The sequence below is a fragment of the Danio rerio genome, chromosome 5, assembly GCF_052040795.2.
Source record: "Danio rerio strain M-AB ecotype USA chromosome 5, GRCz13ab, whole genome shotgun sequence".
NCBI classification, from domain to species: Eukaryota; Metazoa; Chordata; class Actinopteri; order Cypriniformes; family Danionidae; genus Danio; species Danio rerio.
The window spans coordinates 46688075-46706592 of record NC_141025.1 but is presented as its reverse complement, the minus strand read 5'-3'; the positions used below and the strand labels follow the sequence as shown (position 1 = coordinate 46706592).

At 34.6% G+C, this 18518-nt stretch overlaps 1 protein-coding gene across 1 annotated transcript in view; it reads right to left on the bottom strand.

The window, feature by feature from the left end:
- Nucleotides 1-18518, bottom strand: part of dmrt1 (doublesex and mab-3 related transcription factor 1) — a 45308-nt gene that overhangs the window by 9979 nt on the left and 16811 nt on the right. Inside the window, exon 4 of the mRNA NM_205628.4 lies at nt 16195-16336. Coding sequence (NP_991191.2) covers nt 16195-16336 — 142 coding nt within the window. The remainder of the gene's footprint in view (nt 1-16194; nt 16337-18518) is intronic.

Below are 18518 nucleotides of genomic sequence, written 5' to 3'. Positions count from 1 at the left end.
ACACTAACAGTGAGGGGAAAAAAGTAATTTTCTTCAAATTTTTCATTTACACACCGCCATTCATTAGATCCAAACTCCTCACAATTTCCACTTGACCTGGTTCATTCATGCACCTTCAACCTCAAAACACAACTCGCACTAAAAGATTCAAACCCAAACATTAAACAAACTTGGCTCATCACCAAAAGCTGTGAAAACAGCTCCAAGACAAACACACATCTCCACACGACATGACTGCTGAAGATGTGCTGGGGGAGATGGAGTTCCCTCAAGGAATGACATGCACGTCTCTCTCAATCATTAAAGCCGTGGCAGGACTTAATGGCGCAGAAAACACAGGCCTACAGCAAGGAGGCGGCACTTTAAACAGCTGCTGACTCCTCAAAGTGTGAACAGCCGTCGCTGCTGCAGAGACGGATGCTGTTCTCAGACTGCAGCGCTCACTCATAATCACATTGGCACTGTGCTTTGATGCATTCGAGGGAGGTGAACGCTGAAGTGTTTAAACACTTAATAATAAACCAAGCATACATATGAATTTGCACAACTAAAATTCAACATTCTGTATTCTGCTAACTACAGATTTATTTTCACTGCTGAGCTGATGAACCAATATCAGCTGCTTTGTTTATGGTTTGCATCTGCTAAATGAGGAACATAGACTATTTAACTAGAGATTCCACAATACATTGGCTGCCATATAAGCACTAGCTAATATAATGCTTATTTTTAATGTTATACTTATAACATATGAACCTGCAGCAGAACAAAAAAATCTTCTGTAGCAAAAAATAGTTTTGGCAATAGCCAAAAATCCACTGAATGTGTCAAAATTATGAATTTATGGCAAAAGTCATAAGAATAATAAGTAGAGATTTTACTAATTTACTAACAAAAATATGTAAAACTAAGCACTTAATTAAGACAACTTCAAGGGTGATTGTATCAGTATTTAGATTTTTTTCCCCCTCAGATTATAGATTTTTCAAATAGTTGTATTTCAGCCAAATGTAATCTTATGCCAACAAAGTATACATAAATGGAAGTAATATTAAACCTCCAATTCTATAAATGTACACTAATGACTAGTTTTGTGGTCCATGGGCCATGTAACAGAAAACCTTTTATCTTAGATCTTAACTTAAGACTTGATTCAGATTTTTCGCAAATTATTACAGAACCAAATTCACAAATCTAAATTCAATAGCAAAATCGCGTCTCATCTCTAGCTGTGAAATCTGAAATTTTGTTAAAGTTCAACAATCCACTCTCAGGTCTGCTACCAAGCAACTAGCACTGTGGAGGCTGCTAATGAGTTAAACAAAAGGATAAACCAAAAATAAATAAGGCATTAGTCAATTGCACTTTTACTGGAAATGTTCTGTGATGCTTTGTTGGTCTGTAATGCTGGATGCAGTTCATGCGCCAACTGTTATATGGCAGTCTGTATTACTGTTACTAAAAGTGTTTTGTCATCAAAATACAACACATCTTAAGGGTCTTTCTACCATTAAATATATCCATTCTTCATTTTAAGTCATGAATAAATGTAATGCCATTGTTGTACAGCAAAATTATATCTGTTTTTTCATTACGATAACTGTCAGGTTACCCTTAACTTGGGATAATTTTCTGATTTCCTACCTGTAGTTAAGTTTTTGTTCTAAATGTGGTTGCAACTGACATTACCATGGTAACCAAACATATGGGATAAGATTTTATAGTTAGGACCTTTGTAATATACACTCTGGGTCACATACACTTACTGGCCACTTAATAAAGTACACCTGTCCAACTGCTCATTAACACAAATTTCTAAACAGCCAATCACATGGCAGCAACTCAATGCATTTAGGCATGTGGACATGGTCAAGATGATCTGCTGCATATTCAGAGCATCAGAATGGAAAATAAAGGTGATTTAAGTGACTTTGAATATTAGCCCTCTTGTGGAATGGTTGTTGGTGCCGGAAGTGATAGTCTGAGTATTTCAGAAACTGCTGATCTACTGGGATTTTCATGCACAATCATCTCTAGGGTTTACAGAGAAGGGTTCGAAAAAGAAAAAAATATCCAAGTGAGTGGCAGTTCTGTGGGTGCAAATATCGTTTTGATGCCAGAGGTCAGAGGAGAATGGCCAGGCTGGTTAGAGCTGATAGAAAGGCAACAGTAACTTAAATAACTACTCTGTACAACCAAGGTATGCAGAAGAGCATCTCTGAACGTACAACACATCCAACCTTCAGGCGGATGGGCTACAGCAGCGGAAGACCACACCGGGTACCACTTCTGTTGGCTAAGGAAAATCAGGCTACAATTTGCACAGACTCACCAAAATTGCACAATAAAAGATTGAAAATATGTTGCCTGGTCTGATGAGTCTTGATTTCTGCTGCAACATTCGGATGATAAGATCAGAATTTGGCATCAACAACAAGAAAGAAAGGATCCATCCTGTCTTGTATCAACAGTTCAGGATGGTGGTGAAGGTGTAATGATGTGGGGGATATTTTTTGGGCACACATTTGGCCCATTAGTACCAATTAAGCATAGTGTCAACGCCACAGCCTACCTGAGTATTGTGTCTGACCATGTCCATCCCTTTATGACCACAGTGTAGCCATCTTCTTATGGCTACTTCCAGCAGGGTAATCATGTCATAAAGCGTAAATCATCTTAGACCTTTTTAACATAACAATGAGTTCACTGTACTCAAATGTCCTCCACAGTAACCAGATCTCAATCCAATAGAGCACCTTTGGGATGTGGTGGAATGGGAGATTCGCATCATAGATGTGCAGCTGACAAATTTGTAGCAACTGCATGATGCTATCATTTCAATATGGACCAAAATATCTGAGGCATATTTCCAATGCCTTGCTGAATCTCTGCCATGTAGGATTAATTCATACCGTCCAACCCGGTACTAGTAAGGTGTACCTTATAAAGTGACCGGTGAGTGTTATTCACTCCAATATATATTATATTCAATTGTTTTCATAGGTTAGTGCGTGCTGCTTGCCACAAAGGTGTGGACTTGTGTGTTTCACATGGCAAGACAAGGCACATACAGTCCACACACTTTAGAAAAGTTTTTTTTCTATAGAGAAAAGACAAGATGTCAGCGGTGTGATAAAAAAATAACATATGGAAAAAAGACGACATCTGAATAGCAATTTGTAAATGATTATACGACAGTAAAGATGTTGTTTACGTTTACCTTGTGTTCTACGGTTATGCTTTTAAATAAAACAATATAATGTGTTTGATACAATAATTAAATCAAAATAAATACTTTAGGTGAAGTGAACAGCTTTGGAAAGCCATTTTAAAACAATGCTAAAGGTGCTGTTACTGAAATAGATTTTAATTTATTTCTGCATGAATTATTCATAAATTTTACAAGTAAACCATTAAATTAAAAATTCTGAAATAATTCAGAAAATAGTATCACAGTTGCCTAATTATTTTCTGCATTGATAATAATAAATGTATCTTGAGCACCATATCACTACATTAGACTGTTTTTAGAGTGATCACATGAGACTAAAAAGTCACCTCGGACACTTCAGTCCCCATTACTGCTCTATTAGAGATCTGCATGAGTGGCGTGTAATGCCTGACAGGAGGCATCACTCCAGGGTCAGAGGCTAATTAAACACATAAGCACCTCCAGACTTGTATTGTTCCCCAATCTGTCCCCCATCTCAAAGTGTCTCTGAGAGAATTGACAGGCCCTCCTCCCTGTTAAATCACTGGCACTGATACAGCGCTCCGCCATCCCTGCAAATGACCTGTCCGTCTCCCCTTGCCTGCGCTCGCATTCGTCGAAACATTATGGATATACTATAATGACTTGAGACATAGAATCGATGATTTGAGGGATTTTGTGTCATTATGTTTAAAGGAGAGAAAATAATCACAAGTGCCGAATAAGCGCTGCAGGCATCAGTTAGCACAACTGTGAGGGAGACTAAAGGTCCCCAGGGTGAAAAAACAACCTCATAGATTCAGCTGAAGGAATTACTTTGCAGCCTAAGATAAAGATGAATATGTCAAAAGAGGCTGACTGTCCTTTCTCCATCAACAATGAGGTAAAGCGTGTGTATAATTTTTTTTTAATTATTTTATATACAGCTCAAGTTAAAATTATTAGCCCTCTTGTGGAATATTTTTTTCAAATATTTATCAAGTGATATTTAATGTAGCAAAGAAATGTTAACAGTATTTCTGATAATATTTTTTCTTCTAGTGAGTCTTTTTTTTATCTTAGCTAGAATAAAAGCAGATTAAAATTTTTTCAAACTATTTTATGCTCAATATTATTAGCCCATATTCAAGTTTTTTCGATTGTCTACAGAATAAACCCCTATTATACTACAATGACTCGCAAACTTATTTAAAAATAGAAAGACAATACATTTAAATTTAAGTGAAATATTGCACAAAAAATAACATATAAAATAATAAATTATATAAAAAAATAAATTATATATATTTATGTATATATATATATATATATATATATATATATATATATATATATATATATATATATATATATATATATATACACGGTTGTTTAATTTTTAACAGAGAGATTTTTTTTTTCAACACATTTCTAAACATAATTGTTTTAATAACTCATTTCTAATAACCATGATGACAGTGCTTAATATTTGACTGGGTATTTCTCAAGACACTTTTATACAGCCTCAGGTGACATTTAAAGGCTTAACTAGGTTAATTAGGTTAACTAGGCAGATTAGATTAATTAGGCAAGGTTTGTTCTGTAGAGTCAAAAAAATAGCTTAAAGGGGCTAATAATTTTGACCTTAATATGTTTTTTTTTTTTTTTATTAAAACTGCTTTTATTCTAGCTGAAATAAAACAAATAAGACTTTCTCCAGAAAAAAAAATATTATCAGGCATACTGTGAAAATGTCCTTGCTCTGTTAAACATCATTTGGGAAATATTGAAAAAAAGAAAAAAAAAAGAAAGGTGGGCTAATAATTCTGACTTCAACTGTATATAAATAACATGGCTAATGAGCTTTATGTTGCACTTGCTGAATACAAGTATCTTGCAAAACAACTAGTAAAATACTATGTACTGTTATCATAGCACAGACACAAGAAAATTTGGTTATTAAAACTATTGTTTAATAATGTTGAAAAAAAAAACCTTTCTGGTTAACATCATGTAAGAAAACGTTGAAAAAAAACAGAACTATTTGCTCTCATGACTATTTATAATTTAATCTAATATAAATGCTTCAAAATAGAGGTTTACAATAGAACCTTTTTTCACATTTCGGGGTTTCTCAGTAGCGAAAGTTATCATAGTTTTTAATTTAATTAATTAATCTTTATTTCTATAGCGCTTTTACAATGTAGATCGTGTCAAAGCAGGTTCACATAGAAGATTATAGTAAATTGAAACAGTGTCAGTTTTCAGTGTTGAAGTTCAGTTCAGTTCAGTGTGGTTTATTTTTCACTGCTGAGAGTTCAAACACTATAATTGTAAAACTAAAAGTGCAGTGAATCGGAGAATGCATCAAATATTTTTTTTAACAATTTTATTTGCTTTAATAATTAAAATAAACTCTATGATGGTGTTATAAAGACTTCAGACAAAGTAAAAAAAAAAAAAATGTGTGAGACTGAAAACGGCAGACAGAAGAGAGAATGTCAAATTTACTGTCCTGTCCCATAGACACTACATTAGAAACGCCTCGCACAAGCTGTAATTAATTTTTTTGTAATTTGAAGCAAAGATGATATAATATATACATAAATACATATAAATGTTCATGTTTTTAAAAAAAATCTAAATAATAAAAAACTTTAAAGATGCTGATGACCATTAAACGCGTCACAACAGAAAAGTGTTCACAAAGTCTTAAAATCTCATTAAAAATGTTCTTTACCAAAATAAAAATAAAAAATGTAAATTAAAAATTTACATCAAAATTAAAATGTTGAGAACAAACTTTTGTTGTGCTTCTTGTTTGAGACAATCCTTGACATTTTTTTCAGGATTCCGAATATATGAACAAACTTTAATTTAAATAAATATATTTTATTAATTATACTTTCCATATTGTTTATTTTATTTATTAATTTAGGTGGGAGGGGCTTTTAAAATACCTTTAATGTCACTTTTGATCACTAAACTGTTAACTGAATAAAATCGGTATTAAAAAACAACAACAATACCTCAAGCCCAAACTCCTGAACTGTTGTTTATTTCAAATGTGATTCTAGGCTTTCTTTCAAACAGTGGATCTCTTGAGGAGGACAGTGTGTTAAAGAGAGCAGAACCTTTAGCAGCAGTCATTACCCATTTTATCTCCTCAGTGCCTCAGGCAAGTGTTAATGGAAATGTTGTACAACACATTACAACAGTGCCTGAGCCTGAAGCAGCCAATTACACTGGTATTTAACCGATCCATAGAGAGCAAAGACAGAGCATTTAGCATCAGCACTGCAGAAGGGAAGACAGCATGACATGGAGGAGTTAGTGACTGTGAGCTTAACACTCCAGCCAGAGATTTTACCCTCAGGCCACTGATTCACTCTCTGATTTACCTGACTGAGGCCACAGCTCAGGCTTTAGCAGTTCCTTTGAAATGCAGCACTCATCATCTGTACGACAAACATACTAAAGTTCCAGATTACAAAAGCTCTCGCAAGCTCATATGATTTCTTTTGTTAAAAGGAAAAACATTTTGTTTACTGAGATCAGAGTGTGAAACAGAAAAAAACTGTCAATTGTCATGCAAGTAGGGATGCAAAATATAAAAAAATAAATAAATAAATAAAACATTTTATATTACAATTGTCAAACTGAGTATGCTGCAGTTTAATTAAAGGTATAGTTCATACAAGAGAAATGTACTGTTAATTTTCTCAGGCTATCCAAAATTTAGGTGATTTTGTTTTTCAATTTTTGTTTTACATTTAAGTTGATATTTAGCTGAAACTGTGGTCCTTGCTGAATCAAATAATTCAAGTGGATAAACATTTTAATAATAAGCTGTACACGTGTACATAAACAGGGCTCGAAATTAACCTTTTTGCTTGGTAGCACCGGTGCTCCTAACTTTAAACATTTAGGCGCATCAGCCAAAATTTAGTCGCACCCACCAATTATGAGCACCGTTACTACACGTTTTATACAAACATATTTATTGTATTTGAAATCAACACTTATCAAACTAACAAGCAATAAAAATTATATATATATAAATGCAAGCGTGAGGAAAATATGTCTCAACGAAATCCCGTTATCACAAGAAAATAGATTTTTATAACAGAACTGAGTGAGCAAAAGATACACGGAGCGCTCACCTGCCCTGCACGCACTTAAATGAATCTGTTAACGGTATAACTGTGCTGTTCTCACAAGTGCTGTCTGATATTGCACTAATGCTTTTGACACAGATTGTAGCTTATTATATGCATACATGTTAATAGCAATACCGGTTTATTTTTATGAGTAGCGATATTAGTTTACTCAATGCAGGCCCGTTCGCGATGGTGTACGTGGTGTTCAATTTGACATATAGCTGTCCCTTGCATGGCGGACAGCATCTGGCGATTATATAAGAGATTAAACAGAAGCTCTCGTGCTAGATGTGGCAAACAGTTACCTGAAAACTCCATCCCACAGACTTTTAATAGCGGACTTGAAGCCAATGGAAGTCTTCTACTCTTGGAAAAGTGTAGATAGTGGATCACTACTAAGATGTTTCAGTAGTTTCAGTCTTCATTCTCCTCTTCAGCGTTTTACAATTTTTCGCGGTAGCAGCTCTCTCTCTGTCATCCCAAGCCAGAAGCGCTGACTGAGTGATTGACAGCTGATATTAACCAATCATTCGCGTTCAGTGCTAGAGCAGTGGGCCAATAAGAAGAGCGTGAAGGCGGGGCACGCATTACGGACTTGGATTTGTTTACTGAAGCAAGTTGACATGACAACTGTTTTAAACCATTCCTGAGCGCTGCGTTTCGCGTTGCAAGTGCAGAGATGCATTCTGCGTGAATTTCTCCCGAATCCGCGCATGTGGTGAACATTTTACAGTAAAAACTGGTCGCACATAACAATTTTAAGCACTCGCAGAAATGCTCCCAAATATATTTTAAGGTCGCATAGATAAAATTTCGGGCGCATATGCGACCAAAATGGTCGCAATTTCGAGCCCTGCATAAACATATGCATTTACAATGAAATAAGCAGCATTTATTTCTTTTTTTTTTTTTGTTAAACTAAAGACTTTTTTATTGTTTTTATTTTATTTATTGAAATATTTTTTTTATTATAAATTTTATATGTATTATTTTCCCATGTCACACTTTAATTTTCCTAAACACATGGGATGGAAACTGCTTCATTTACAAAATGACTGTATGCAGTTTGCTGTATGTGATATTCTAATTTTGTACATAAAATTCCGCCTTCGGATCATTTATCAGTAAAACAATTTTTATACTTTATAGTATCAATTTCAGAAGTAATACACACTGTAAAAAAATCCTGGTTGCCTTAAATTTTTAAGCTGACTTAATAACCTTGAGTCCATTGAACTTACATTGTGAAAAACTGACTTAAAACAGCTTGCATAAATAATAAAAATAAAGTTAGAACATGACTAACTTAGTTTAATTAGTTACTATGAACTAAAATCACTAATGACAAATGTTATGTATTATTTTGAAGAATAATAAGAAGTACAATAAAATCACAATGCATTCAGATTAAATAAATGTACAGTAATTAGCACAAATAAAGTAAGGGAGATTTATGGTTGACCTGTACAGACTAGGGCTGTGCGATTTGGGTGAAATATTCAATTAGGATGTTTTTTAACAGATATTGCGACTTCAATTTAATTTGCAAATTAATTTTGTAGTCAAGCTTCAGCTCAATATTCTGTATCATAGCTTCTTACTGCTTAAATGCAGTAAGGTTTAGTTAAAAAAACAGTGAAAAGATATTAACTAACTCCAACTTTTATTCAAATTTGCTTATAAATATTCAAAAATGAAACACAAGTTTTTTAGTTATGGCGTTAGTTATCTCCTGGTGCCTTTGTGATGTTTTTTATATGGTGTAACGGCTGCAAACAACTATGAAATTGTACTTTACTTGCTACTAGATTGCATACCTGTCAACCCTCCCGTTTTTTCCGGGATTCTCCCGTATTTTACAGTTCTACCCCGCTATCATTCGGTAAAGTTATTTTCCTGTATTTCTGCTGTATTTTAAGTGTTTCTCTGAAGAGTGGCAAGAAACAATAAAGAGCCGAGCCTCCCTTTACGCAACTCATACCGCCGAACCACAAGGGCCCACCCCTTGCTCTTAAATGTGAGTCTGTTCTGTGCTTTCACTTTGTTTAGGCACGAAAACACTTTGAAATAAATATAAAAACTGCGGGATTCCCTTTCCTTTTCATTACAGGTGCCGTCTCCTCTCCTATGCACTCCTCAAAACAGTCATATAATGGTGCTTGACTGTCAGCTGACGTGCTCCATAGTGATAAATAGACTCTGTTTCCCAAACGGATTCTGTACACGCTATTTAAAGCAGAGCGAAAGTCTGGCTTTTGGGTGCGTGTTTGAACAGACATACACATATTAATATTAATAATATCTAAAAATGTCGATCTTGTAGTTTTTGTTTTTTTTTCAAACACAACTAATTTCATCTTAAATGTGCATAAAAAGTTAGGAAAGCAGTCAAATGCCTTCATTATATTGTTAGATGTGTGCATTGTTAAAGTGACACCTGTTCTTTAATGTAATCAAACGAAAAAATCTAAATAAATAAGAGATTCATTTGTTGCTCTTTATTCAGAATGTGTAAGCTATACAGTGAAGAAACGACTAATGAAATTTGATAGCTTGATTCTACTTAACAGCTATTAATTTTGATAAGCTGAACTGTTTACTAACGTAATTGCTGCTAATGAATGCCTTATTATGGTTGGCATATCCCTTATTTTCACATCCCAATGTTGACAGGTATGCTAGATTGGGTTGTCACTGGTAATAATTTTAGTAGACTTTTAAGCAAGACAATCTTCATATGGCTGCCTGTGGTGCTTTTTTTAGGTGCTGGTTGTTATATTTCCTTGTGCTGTGGCAACAATTCTGCAACAGCTCTTTTAAATGATTTGTTTTTTCTCAGTGTCTGTGACTTTGAAACCAAAATATTTGTTTTATTGTGCGATTTCTACATAGTTCGGTTGCGCAATTCTGATTGGGTAGAACAAAATTGTGCTCACTCAATTGGCTAGCAAGTCTATCATACACAGACGGCAGTCACAAATTTGCTCTTGGTGGGGGAAACTATACAATACATTTACATTTTGTATCGAAGCCTATTGTGATTAGCTAATCGTAATGTTTTAAATTGCGATTGTGGTATGATTCCGATAAATCACACAGCCCTAGTACACACACGAACCCACCCTTACTTTCTGCAAAAAAGTAAATATTTGCATAAAGTAACAAAATCACACCAATCACTAATAATTAATAATTTCAAAATACAGCTGCTAATGTTCCATCCATACATTCATATTAATATATTCCTCATTTTGCAATATAGTTAAAGTCAGAATTTATTCTGTAGACTATCGAAAACAAAAACAGCTGAATGGGGGTAGTAATTTTGTCCTAAAAATGGCTTTAAAAAAATAAAAAACTGCTTTTATTCTAGCCAAAATAAGAAAAAAGATTATCAGACATACTGTAAAAAATTCATTGCTCTGTTAAACATAATTTGGGAAATATAGGGGGCTAATAATTATGTCTTCAACTAAATATATTTATTGCAGAAAAATACTCTAAATACTGTGATTTATAATTTAAATTATAGCATTACACAATCCTAAAACATGTAACCAGCATCATACAACACTCCCCAACTTATTTTCAAAATTACTGCTTCTTATGAACTCTTGCCCTTTCTGTAACCTTAACCAGTTCAGCAAAACTGTGTAACAATCAAATAAAGGGACACATGTAACAGCACTTAACCTCGAGGGCACAGACTGTGCTGGAGCTCTATGCTTGCTCCAAAGTGGAAAAATGCAAACAGGATGGATTAAAGGTTAAAAAAAGTTCCATGGCTTCTCTGTCAGATGAGACGTTACACCTCTTCCTGCTCAAGCTCTCAACCTCTCAATTGTGCTAGAAGCTTGGAGAGAATCATTATTTCCCCTTTTGTTATTCAGCACTGAATGAGAATGAATGGGCCTTTTGATAGCTCCTATGAGATTTTGCTTTCCTGGAACTTTTACGGGTGGTCTGTCCGTATAATATCACATTTTGACTAAGAAGAATTACATCAATTAAATCTGTGGTTGGTAAACATCATCTGACTGATCAATGCATGTCAAAATCTCATTACATAAGTATCGATGTGACTGGAATGTTTAATAAATTACTTGTTCATAAAACTCAATTTTTATTTGTATTCAAATAAATTTTTTAATTAGTGATGGACAGCCACAAGTGAAGTTTCATAAACTAATTTCGAGAGGAGCACGTGATATGATTGTGCACCGCTGGCCACTCATCCGTAATCAGTAATAATCCAATCAGAATGATCCTAGCTTAGTATAAATGGATCACTTTCTCCTCATTGCACTATCTTCATTTTGGAAGAATCCCCCCTTCCACCCCATCTCCTCCTTTTTCTCCCCTTCTAAAGGGGGAGCGATCGAGACCTACCTGATCTCGGTTCTCCTGATATGCTTCTAGACCGGGCGGGAGCCCTGGGCTCAAATATCTCCGAGCTCAGGGTTCTCTCCCGGGACAGCATGCCAAACCTGCTATAAGTGCCAAGCATATCTAAGTGGGAACTCTTGAAACACCAACATGTGCCCCAAAATAATGCAATGTAAAGTCCATGAAAGTCCATTCTGCACTTTCAGTACATACCATTGATAGTTTATATTTTCTACTGTTGTTTTGTCATCGAACACTAGAGTCTGATAGATATTTAATTATGTCTATTTTTTAATTATCTGTATATTTGACTGGCGTTTTGTTAAAATTAATTTTATTTTTGCATTTTCAAGGTGAACACAAACCACACTATCTAAAGCAAAAACAGCATATGATAGTTTAAATGTATAGAAAATGAGATACATAATTGACATTTGTTCATATTAGATTCATGACTAGATTAAAACATTAGAGAATTGATTTCAGTGCTATGAAGTAATTATATAGGATTATAATTCAACAGTGCTAAATAAGTACTATCTCAAAATTACATGCATTTCAAATAACAGCATGGCATTTGTTAAAAGAAATCTTGGTATTAGCGTACTGTCCAAAGAAGGGGGTGGGACAGGGAGGTGGCAACATTGATAATAGACCCAAATGGTCAAGAATAGCGTTATAAATGAAGGTTGGTATCCAATATAAGGACTGGGTTCTGGGTTCCTTCATGTTGTCACAACACAAATTGATTAAGTTAACTTAATTGTTTTTACAAATTTAAGTGGATTGAACATAAAACAATTAAGTTACTCCCCACCCCGAGCCTGTGTGGAGTTTGCATGTTTTCCCTGTGTTTATGTGGGTTTCTTTCGGATGCGCCGGTTTTCGCCATGGTCCAAAGACATGCGGTACAGGCAAATTGGGTAGGCTAAACTGTCCGTAGTGTATGAGTGTGTATGGGTGTTTCCCAGAGATAGGTTGCAGCTGGAAGGGCATCCGCTGTGTAAAACATATGCTGGATAAGTAGACGGTTCATTCCGCTGTAGCGACCCCAGATTAACAAAGTGACTAAGTTGAAAAGAAAATAAATGAATGAATTTTACCCCAGTATTATTAATGAAATTTCTGAGCTTGCCTGCTGCTACTGACGGTGCTAGTGGTTACATGGTTTTTCATCTCTTTTTACGCTTTAACAACCAAAAAAGATGCATAAGTCTAATTAACTATATTTTAATTACATTACAACCTCGATGCTGTATAATAAACCATATGAAATTGAAAACAGTCACATAAAGCTTTCAACGGAAGTTAATCATTTACTGAAAAACACTAGCTGTGCACATAGTCCATTGATAGAACTTTATTTTAAAATCCAGTACCGTATGTACTTCCCGTGTACTTATCATAAATATTTCTATAAGTAATAAACAGGTACCAACCCTAAACCTACCCTATATGTTACCTTAACTCATAAAATAACTTTAGCCAGCTCTTTCTTAAGTACTGTCAAAAATGCAAAGCTGTTAGCAGTGCTAACTGTATAACCTAGTTACTTTTGCTCAAACATACCAATTAAATACAATTGTTCCATCACTACACTAATAAATTCTTGAAATGTTGATTAAAAACTAAAGTTCAGTGAATAATAAACAGGATTGATAAAAACCTAAACATTAATGACTAAAATGAATGTATCAATTTAGCTTTGCACTTCCTTTAAAGGTCATGCCTACTCAGAAAATTTTAAGTACAAGAGCAAACCCCCACCTTCATTTTTTGGCTGATGGGGGTGAATCACAGACATTTTATGAAGTATTGAGTAAACCAAAAATGTTCTTCAAATATGCTTGTTGGCACATAGAAAGCCCCCTGTCCACCCCATGCCTAAACTTGGCCCAGCCAGCAAACAAAACTAACTTTGAATCCTCTGATAATAAACAACAAAAAGAAAAAAGAAAAACAGAGTACGAGAGAAAATGGTAAAAGCCATAGACTGTCTCGTATAACACTGAAATTCCTACATAACTCACAGCGGGCACATCATCTCACGGGCCGGGCGCCTGGTGCGGGTGGGGGTGGCTGCGGGCGGAGGTAAGACTGCCCCGGCGGGTGATAGAGTGCAGTGTCACCTCCGGCCCAGGCAATTTATGGCGGAGCGCTGCTGACGAGCTCCCAGCAGTAAAGAGCGCACAGGGGTGTATTTCACAGCGAGCTGAGCTTTATGAAGAACACTTCGACGCCCCGGCAGGCCGCCGCTCGTGACGGATGGAGAAAGACGCATGACAAGCTTCATCATTGTTTGTAAATCTTAACTTGTTCCCGCTCACTAACCCCAGAGGCAATTTTCCAGAGACAGCTGTGGGGGCCGCTCGCAAAGGACAGCGTCGCACTCCTGAAGGTTATTTGGCCTCATATTTGGCCAACTGATTACCCCAGCACAAGGGAAAATAAATACACGCCGCACAGGCACTAGAGGCAGTACAGAGGAGTCAAGATACGAGCTTTCTTAAATCCAGACGCCACTGTTTCTAAGTGCATTGTTATTATGAAAAGTATTAAATCTGAATGTGTGTTATTTATTGCTAACTGTGTATCACCAATGTTGACTTTTCATGACTCAATTCAGTAACTTGGCAGATTACAGATTTGCAAATTGGTGATTTTAATAACAAACAGGAAAAGATGAAAATGTCGGTACATACACAAGGTGCTTAATTGATTCATCAAAGACTGAACTATCGACAATGATATAAAATTAGAGTTACCACTGAAATAACACTGACCAATGACGCGAGAGATGAACAGTATGATGTCCTCATTAAAAGCTAAAACTGCCAGTGAGTTAAGAAAAGTCTGTCTTAAAAAATTTGTTGAATCTTACATTTAATTGATTAATTCAGAATGCTAATCCATTTAATGAAGTATAACAACTATATTGATGAATGACTAGTCTAATGAAATCATTTATTTGGTGTGTACAAATACACTGACTGGGGTTCTGTTGTTTGTTTTGTTCTTTGACAGAATATATCTCAGACAGTCTATGAAAATAGATTGGTTATTGTACTATTGTGCAATTTCGCTTTTGCAGATGTTTGAATAAAAACACTCTTTTTTATTTTATTTCATTTATTTGTTTGATATCTTAATATAATTTATGTACTATAGGACAGTGTGCTATAAAATACTCTAGAAAGACTAGAAATAACTCTTCTCTGTATAATTAAATGGAAAATAATTGAAATTAATATTTTCTTAAAGAAATTAAACATAAAATAATTTAAATCTATCAAAAAAGTTTAAATGAGTACTTTTTTAAATGTCTTTGAAGTAGAGATATGATTACAAATCAAGAGCAGATGTGTTTTAATTATTTGTCCTACTTCTATAAAAAAATGCAAAATTTCAGATTATGTTTTTTTCTGTTATGGGATTAATCAATCAATAACAACATAACTGTAATTAATTTAATTTTAAAAAGAAAAGAGAATGAAGTGATCCCTGTCAAACACTTTAAATGGGTTAATCATTTTTAAGACATTCAGTTAATAATAATAATAATAATAATAATTATTATTATTATTATTATTATTATTATTATTATTTGTGTCAAAATAATAATAATTATTTATTCATTATATTTCAAACAATAGTTGTAACATGTTGTAAAGAAAATTTAATTGCTAGAAAATTATAAGACCCCTTTTCTTTGGTTCACTAAGGCTGTGTCCACAACCCCCAAATCCCTGCATTAGTGCACTGTATAAACAATAGTTACAGGAAACAAATAATAGATCACTGGTTTCTGTGTATGGGTGTTTTGGAGATTGGACCACCCAGCCTGGAGTGTTTTGTGTAGTAATGGAACATAACACCCCCTGCAGTGATAGTGTGGGTGACAGGCACCCTCATGTTGAAACCACTGGAAATCAGCATGCAAAAATCATTAGCACCCAGGGCAGGTGGCAAGCTTGGATGTATACGGGAATGGTGGAACACACAAACGCCATAATCATACTCTTACTTTAAGCTGAGTGCTAAAATATCTTTCAGAAGTCTGAATTAGCTTGTAATGGTGCCAATTACACTATTAAATGTTTTTAAAATCTGTGAATAATTTTAACAGTAACAATTAAATACTGTGCACCTTTACAAAGCACACAAATTATTATTATTTTTTACATGATAATGATTTATATATTCTAAGACTGTGGCACATGGTCCTTGTCTCTTTAAATCTGAAGTCACCAGAACAAATGACCATCATAAAAGTTTTACCTTTGAATTTATTTATTTTTATCAATTTTACAGCGCCCTTGACTCAGAGTATGAACCTCCCTCAGATGTACTTGCTCACACTGTTGGTAATCTCTGGATAAAAGTTTATGGCCCTAAAAGCGTGTGTGAGTGTGTGTGTGTGTGTGTGTGTGTGTGTGTGTGTGTGTGTGTGTGACTGACCTGCTGCTTTGGGCTCAGGGCAGGTGCTGGGTTGGACACATGCGGCGCCGAGCCCCTGACTCAGGTAAGATGAATAGTAGGAGTGTGTGCGGTACTGAGGAGACACGTTATGGCTGGACAGGCGGCCATTTCCACTAGGCATCTGTTTCAGAGGAATATGAGTTTGGGACAGGAAGAAAAAAGATAAGCTTACTTAACATATAAAGGCTCAAAGAATAAAAAGACACAAGATAACTTTTTCTCATTTGCATTATCATTTTTAAATTTGTAAATCACGACAAATATGACAAAACATACAATGTACAATTTGACACATTAAATAACTGTTTTGGATCAATAAGATTTTAAATAATATATCTGAAATTATTTTTAATTAATAAAATGTAGCAATAATTATTATTTTTCTGAAGTTCTGTTTCACTGTATATTAAAGGTGCAATGCAGTGCATATATTTAATGTTCTCTAATATCTGGAAAGTAGGTATGTGGCTTAGGTACTGTACATTCAAAAATTCTCCAGAAACATTTCTTTATGCTCATTTATAACCACAGAAATTACCCAAAATAAAATACATGACCATATTTGGAACAGTCATGGATGTTAATCAGCTCTGCACTCTGCAACTCCTGCCAGTGCTGCTCTCTCTCTCTCTCTCTCTCTCTCTCTCTCTCACACACACACACGCACACACACGCACACACACACGCACGCACACACACACACACACACACACACACACACACACACACACACACACACACACACACACACACACACACACACACACACAAACGTACACAGACAGTGATGACGTGATGTATTTCGAAATACACACGTGCATAATGAAAATACTTCCTTTGTCAAAAAGTATTTAGAAAAATTGAGTAAGTCTTATCAACTGAGGTGGCGGAGAGGTTTATTTTAGCTAGAAGGAGTGAGTGAACTATCCTTATGCCACTAGAGAACAACCTAATTTGCTCCTGATTTGTGTTGTAGATGAAATATTGGCTCATTTATATTTATATTCAACAAAAAGCACCAACAAATATGTATTTATAGTTAAAGCTGTATGTGAACAGACAGAAATGAACATAAAAAAAAAGTTTTATAGTTTATTGCTGTCCTTTTACCCTAGAAAAATCCAAGAACTGGGTGATATGACATGACACATAGACTTTCATTTAACACTTATATTAAACAGCTTACATTTGCTTGCTGCCTCATTACAATGTATCAGCAAAAAGACCATAAACCTGTTAAACTAACAAAAAATATATTTCAACAGACCTTATGCTTATAAGTCTTATACGCTTAAACCCTTATGGGTAGCATCGAATAAATGTATATCCTATTTTGCATTCTGAAGATTTGTGAACACTCCATGGTCATGCTAGGCTGCCTGCTTCACAAAACTGCTCCTTTTTAGTATTCATATCTCTAACAAGGGGGAGATATTGGTGTCATCTCATTAGAAAAATGTGTGGCCAATCAAACTAAACCAGGGGCATGTATATTAATGATCCTGTCTAGGGCTGCACAATTCTCTCTAAAATGAAAATAATTTTTATTTATTTTTTGCTTCAAATAAAGGTCACAATTCTCTTACGATTCTGTAGATGTAAAATAAAGGTTAATATGGGTAGGCTATTATTATTGTATTTCTCAAACATATGGTTAAAAAGTAATATTAGAACTTTATTTACAACTTTATTACCTGTTATTCACAGCTTATGCAGGTTCACAGCCGTGAATACATCATTACTTGAAGCTAGAAATTACATTTTTGGGTGCATTTGCATAAAACTTGGAATATTGGTCACTATACATTTACGAACATTTAAAAATATTTAAATTATAAATTCATAGACATTATTTTTTTATTATTTTTATAGGGGTTTTCAACTTTATTGATAGAACAGTGGAGATTTACAGACAGGATTACTAGGCTATTGGCACTAACACAGACGTTATTTTTGACACATTATTTAAAACATGTGTATAAGAAATAGCTATTAACTTTCTTTTTTTTTTTTTGGTGGTGCCGTTGAAAATTTTGGCAGGCCAAGCAAAAATCTCAACCACTGGCCCAATCTGGGCTAGGGATGCAACGATTATAGATTTTGGTTGTACGATTATAGTCTGAGAGATAATCACGGTTTCACGGTTATCACAATTATTATGCATTCATTAATTTCAAACCACACTAGTTTAGAAAATAAGATGAAAACTCCTTTTATTTTACAGTGTTATTTATTGCTGATCAGTAACTAATAAATACACCACAAAATAATATAAAACAAACAAACAATAGTAAATTTCTCTC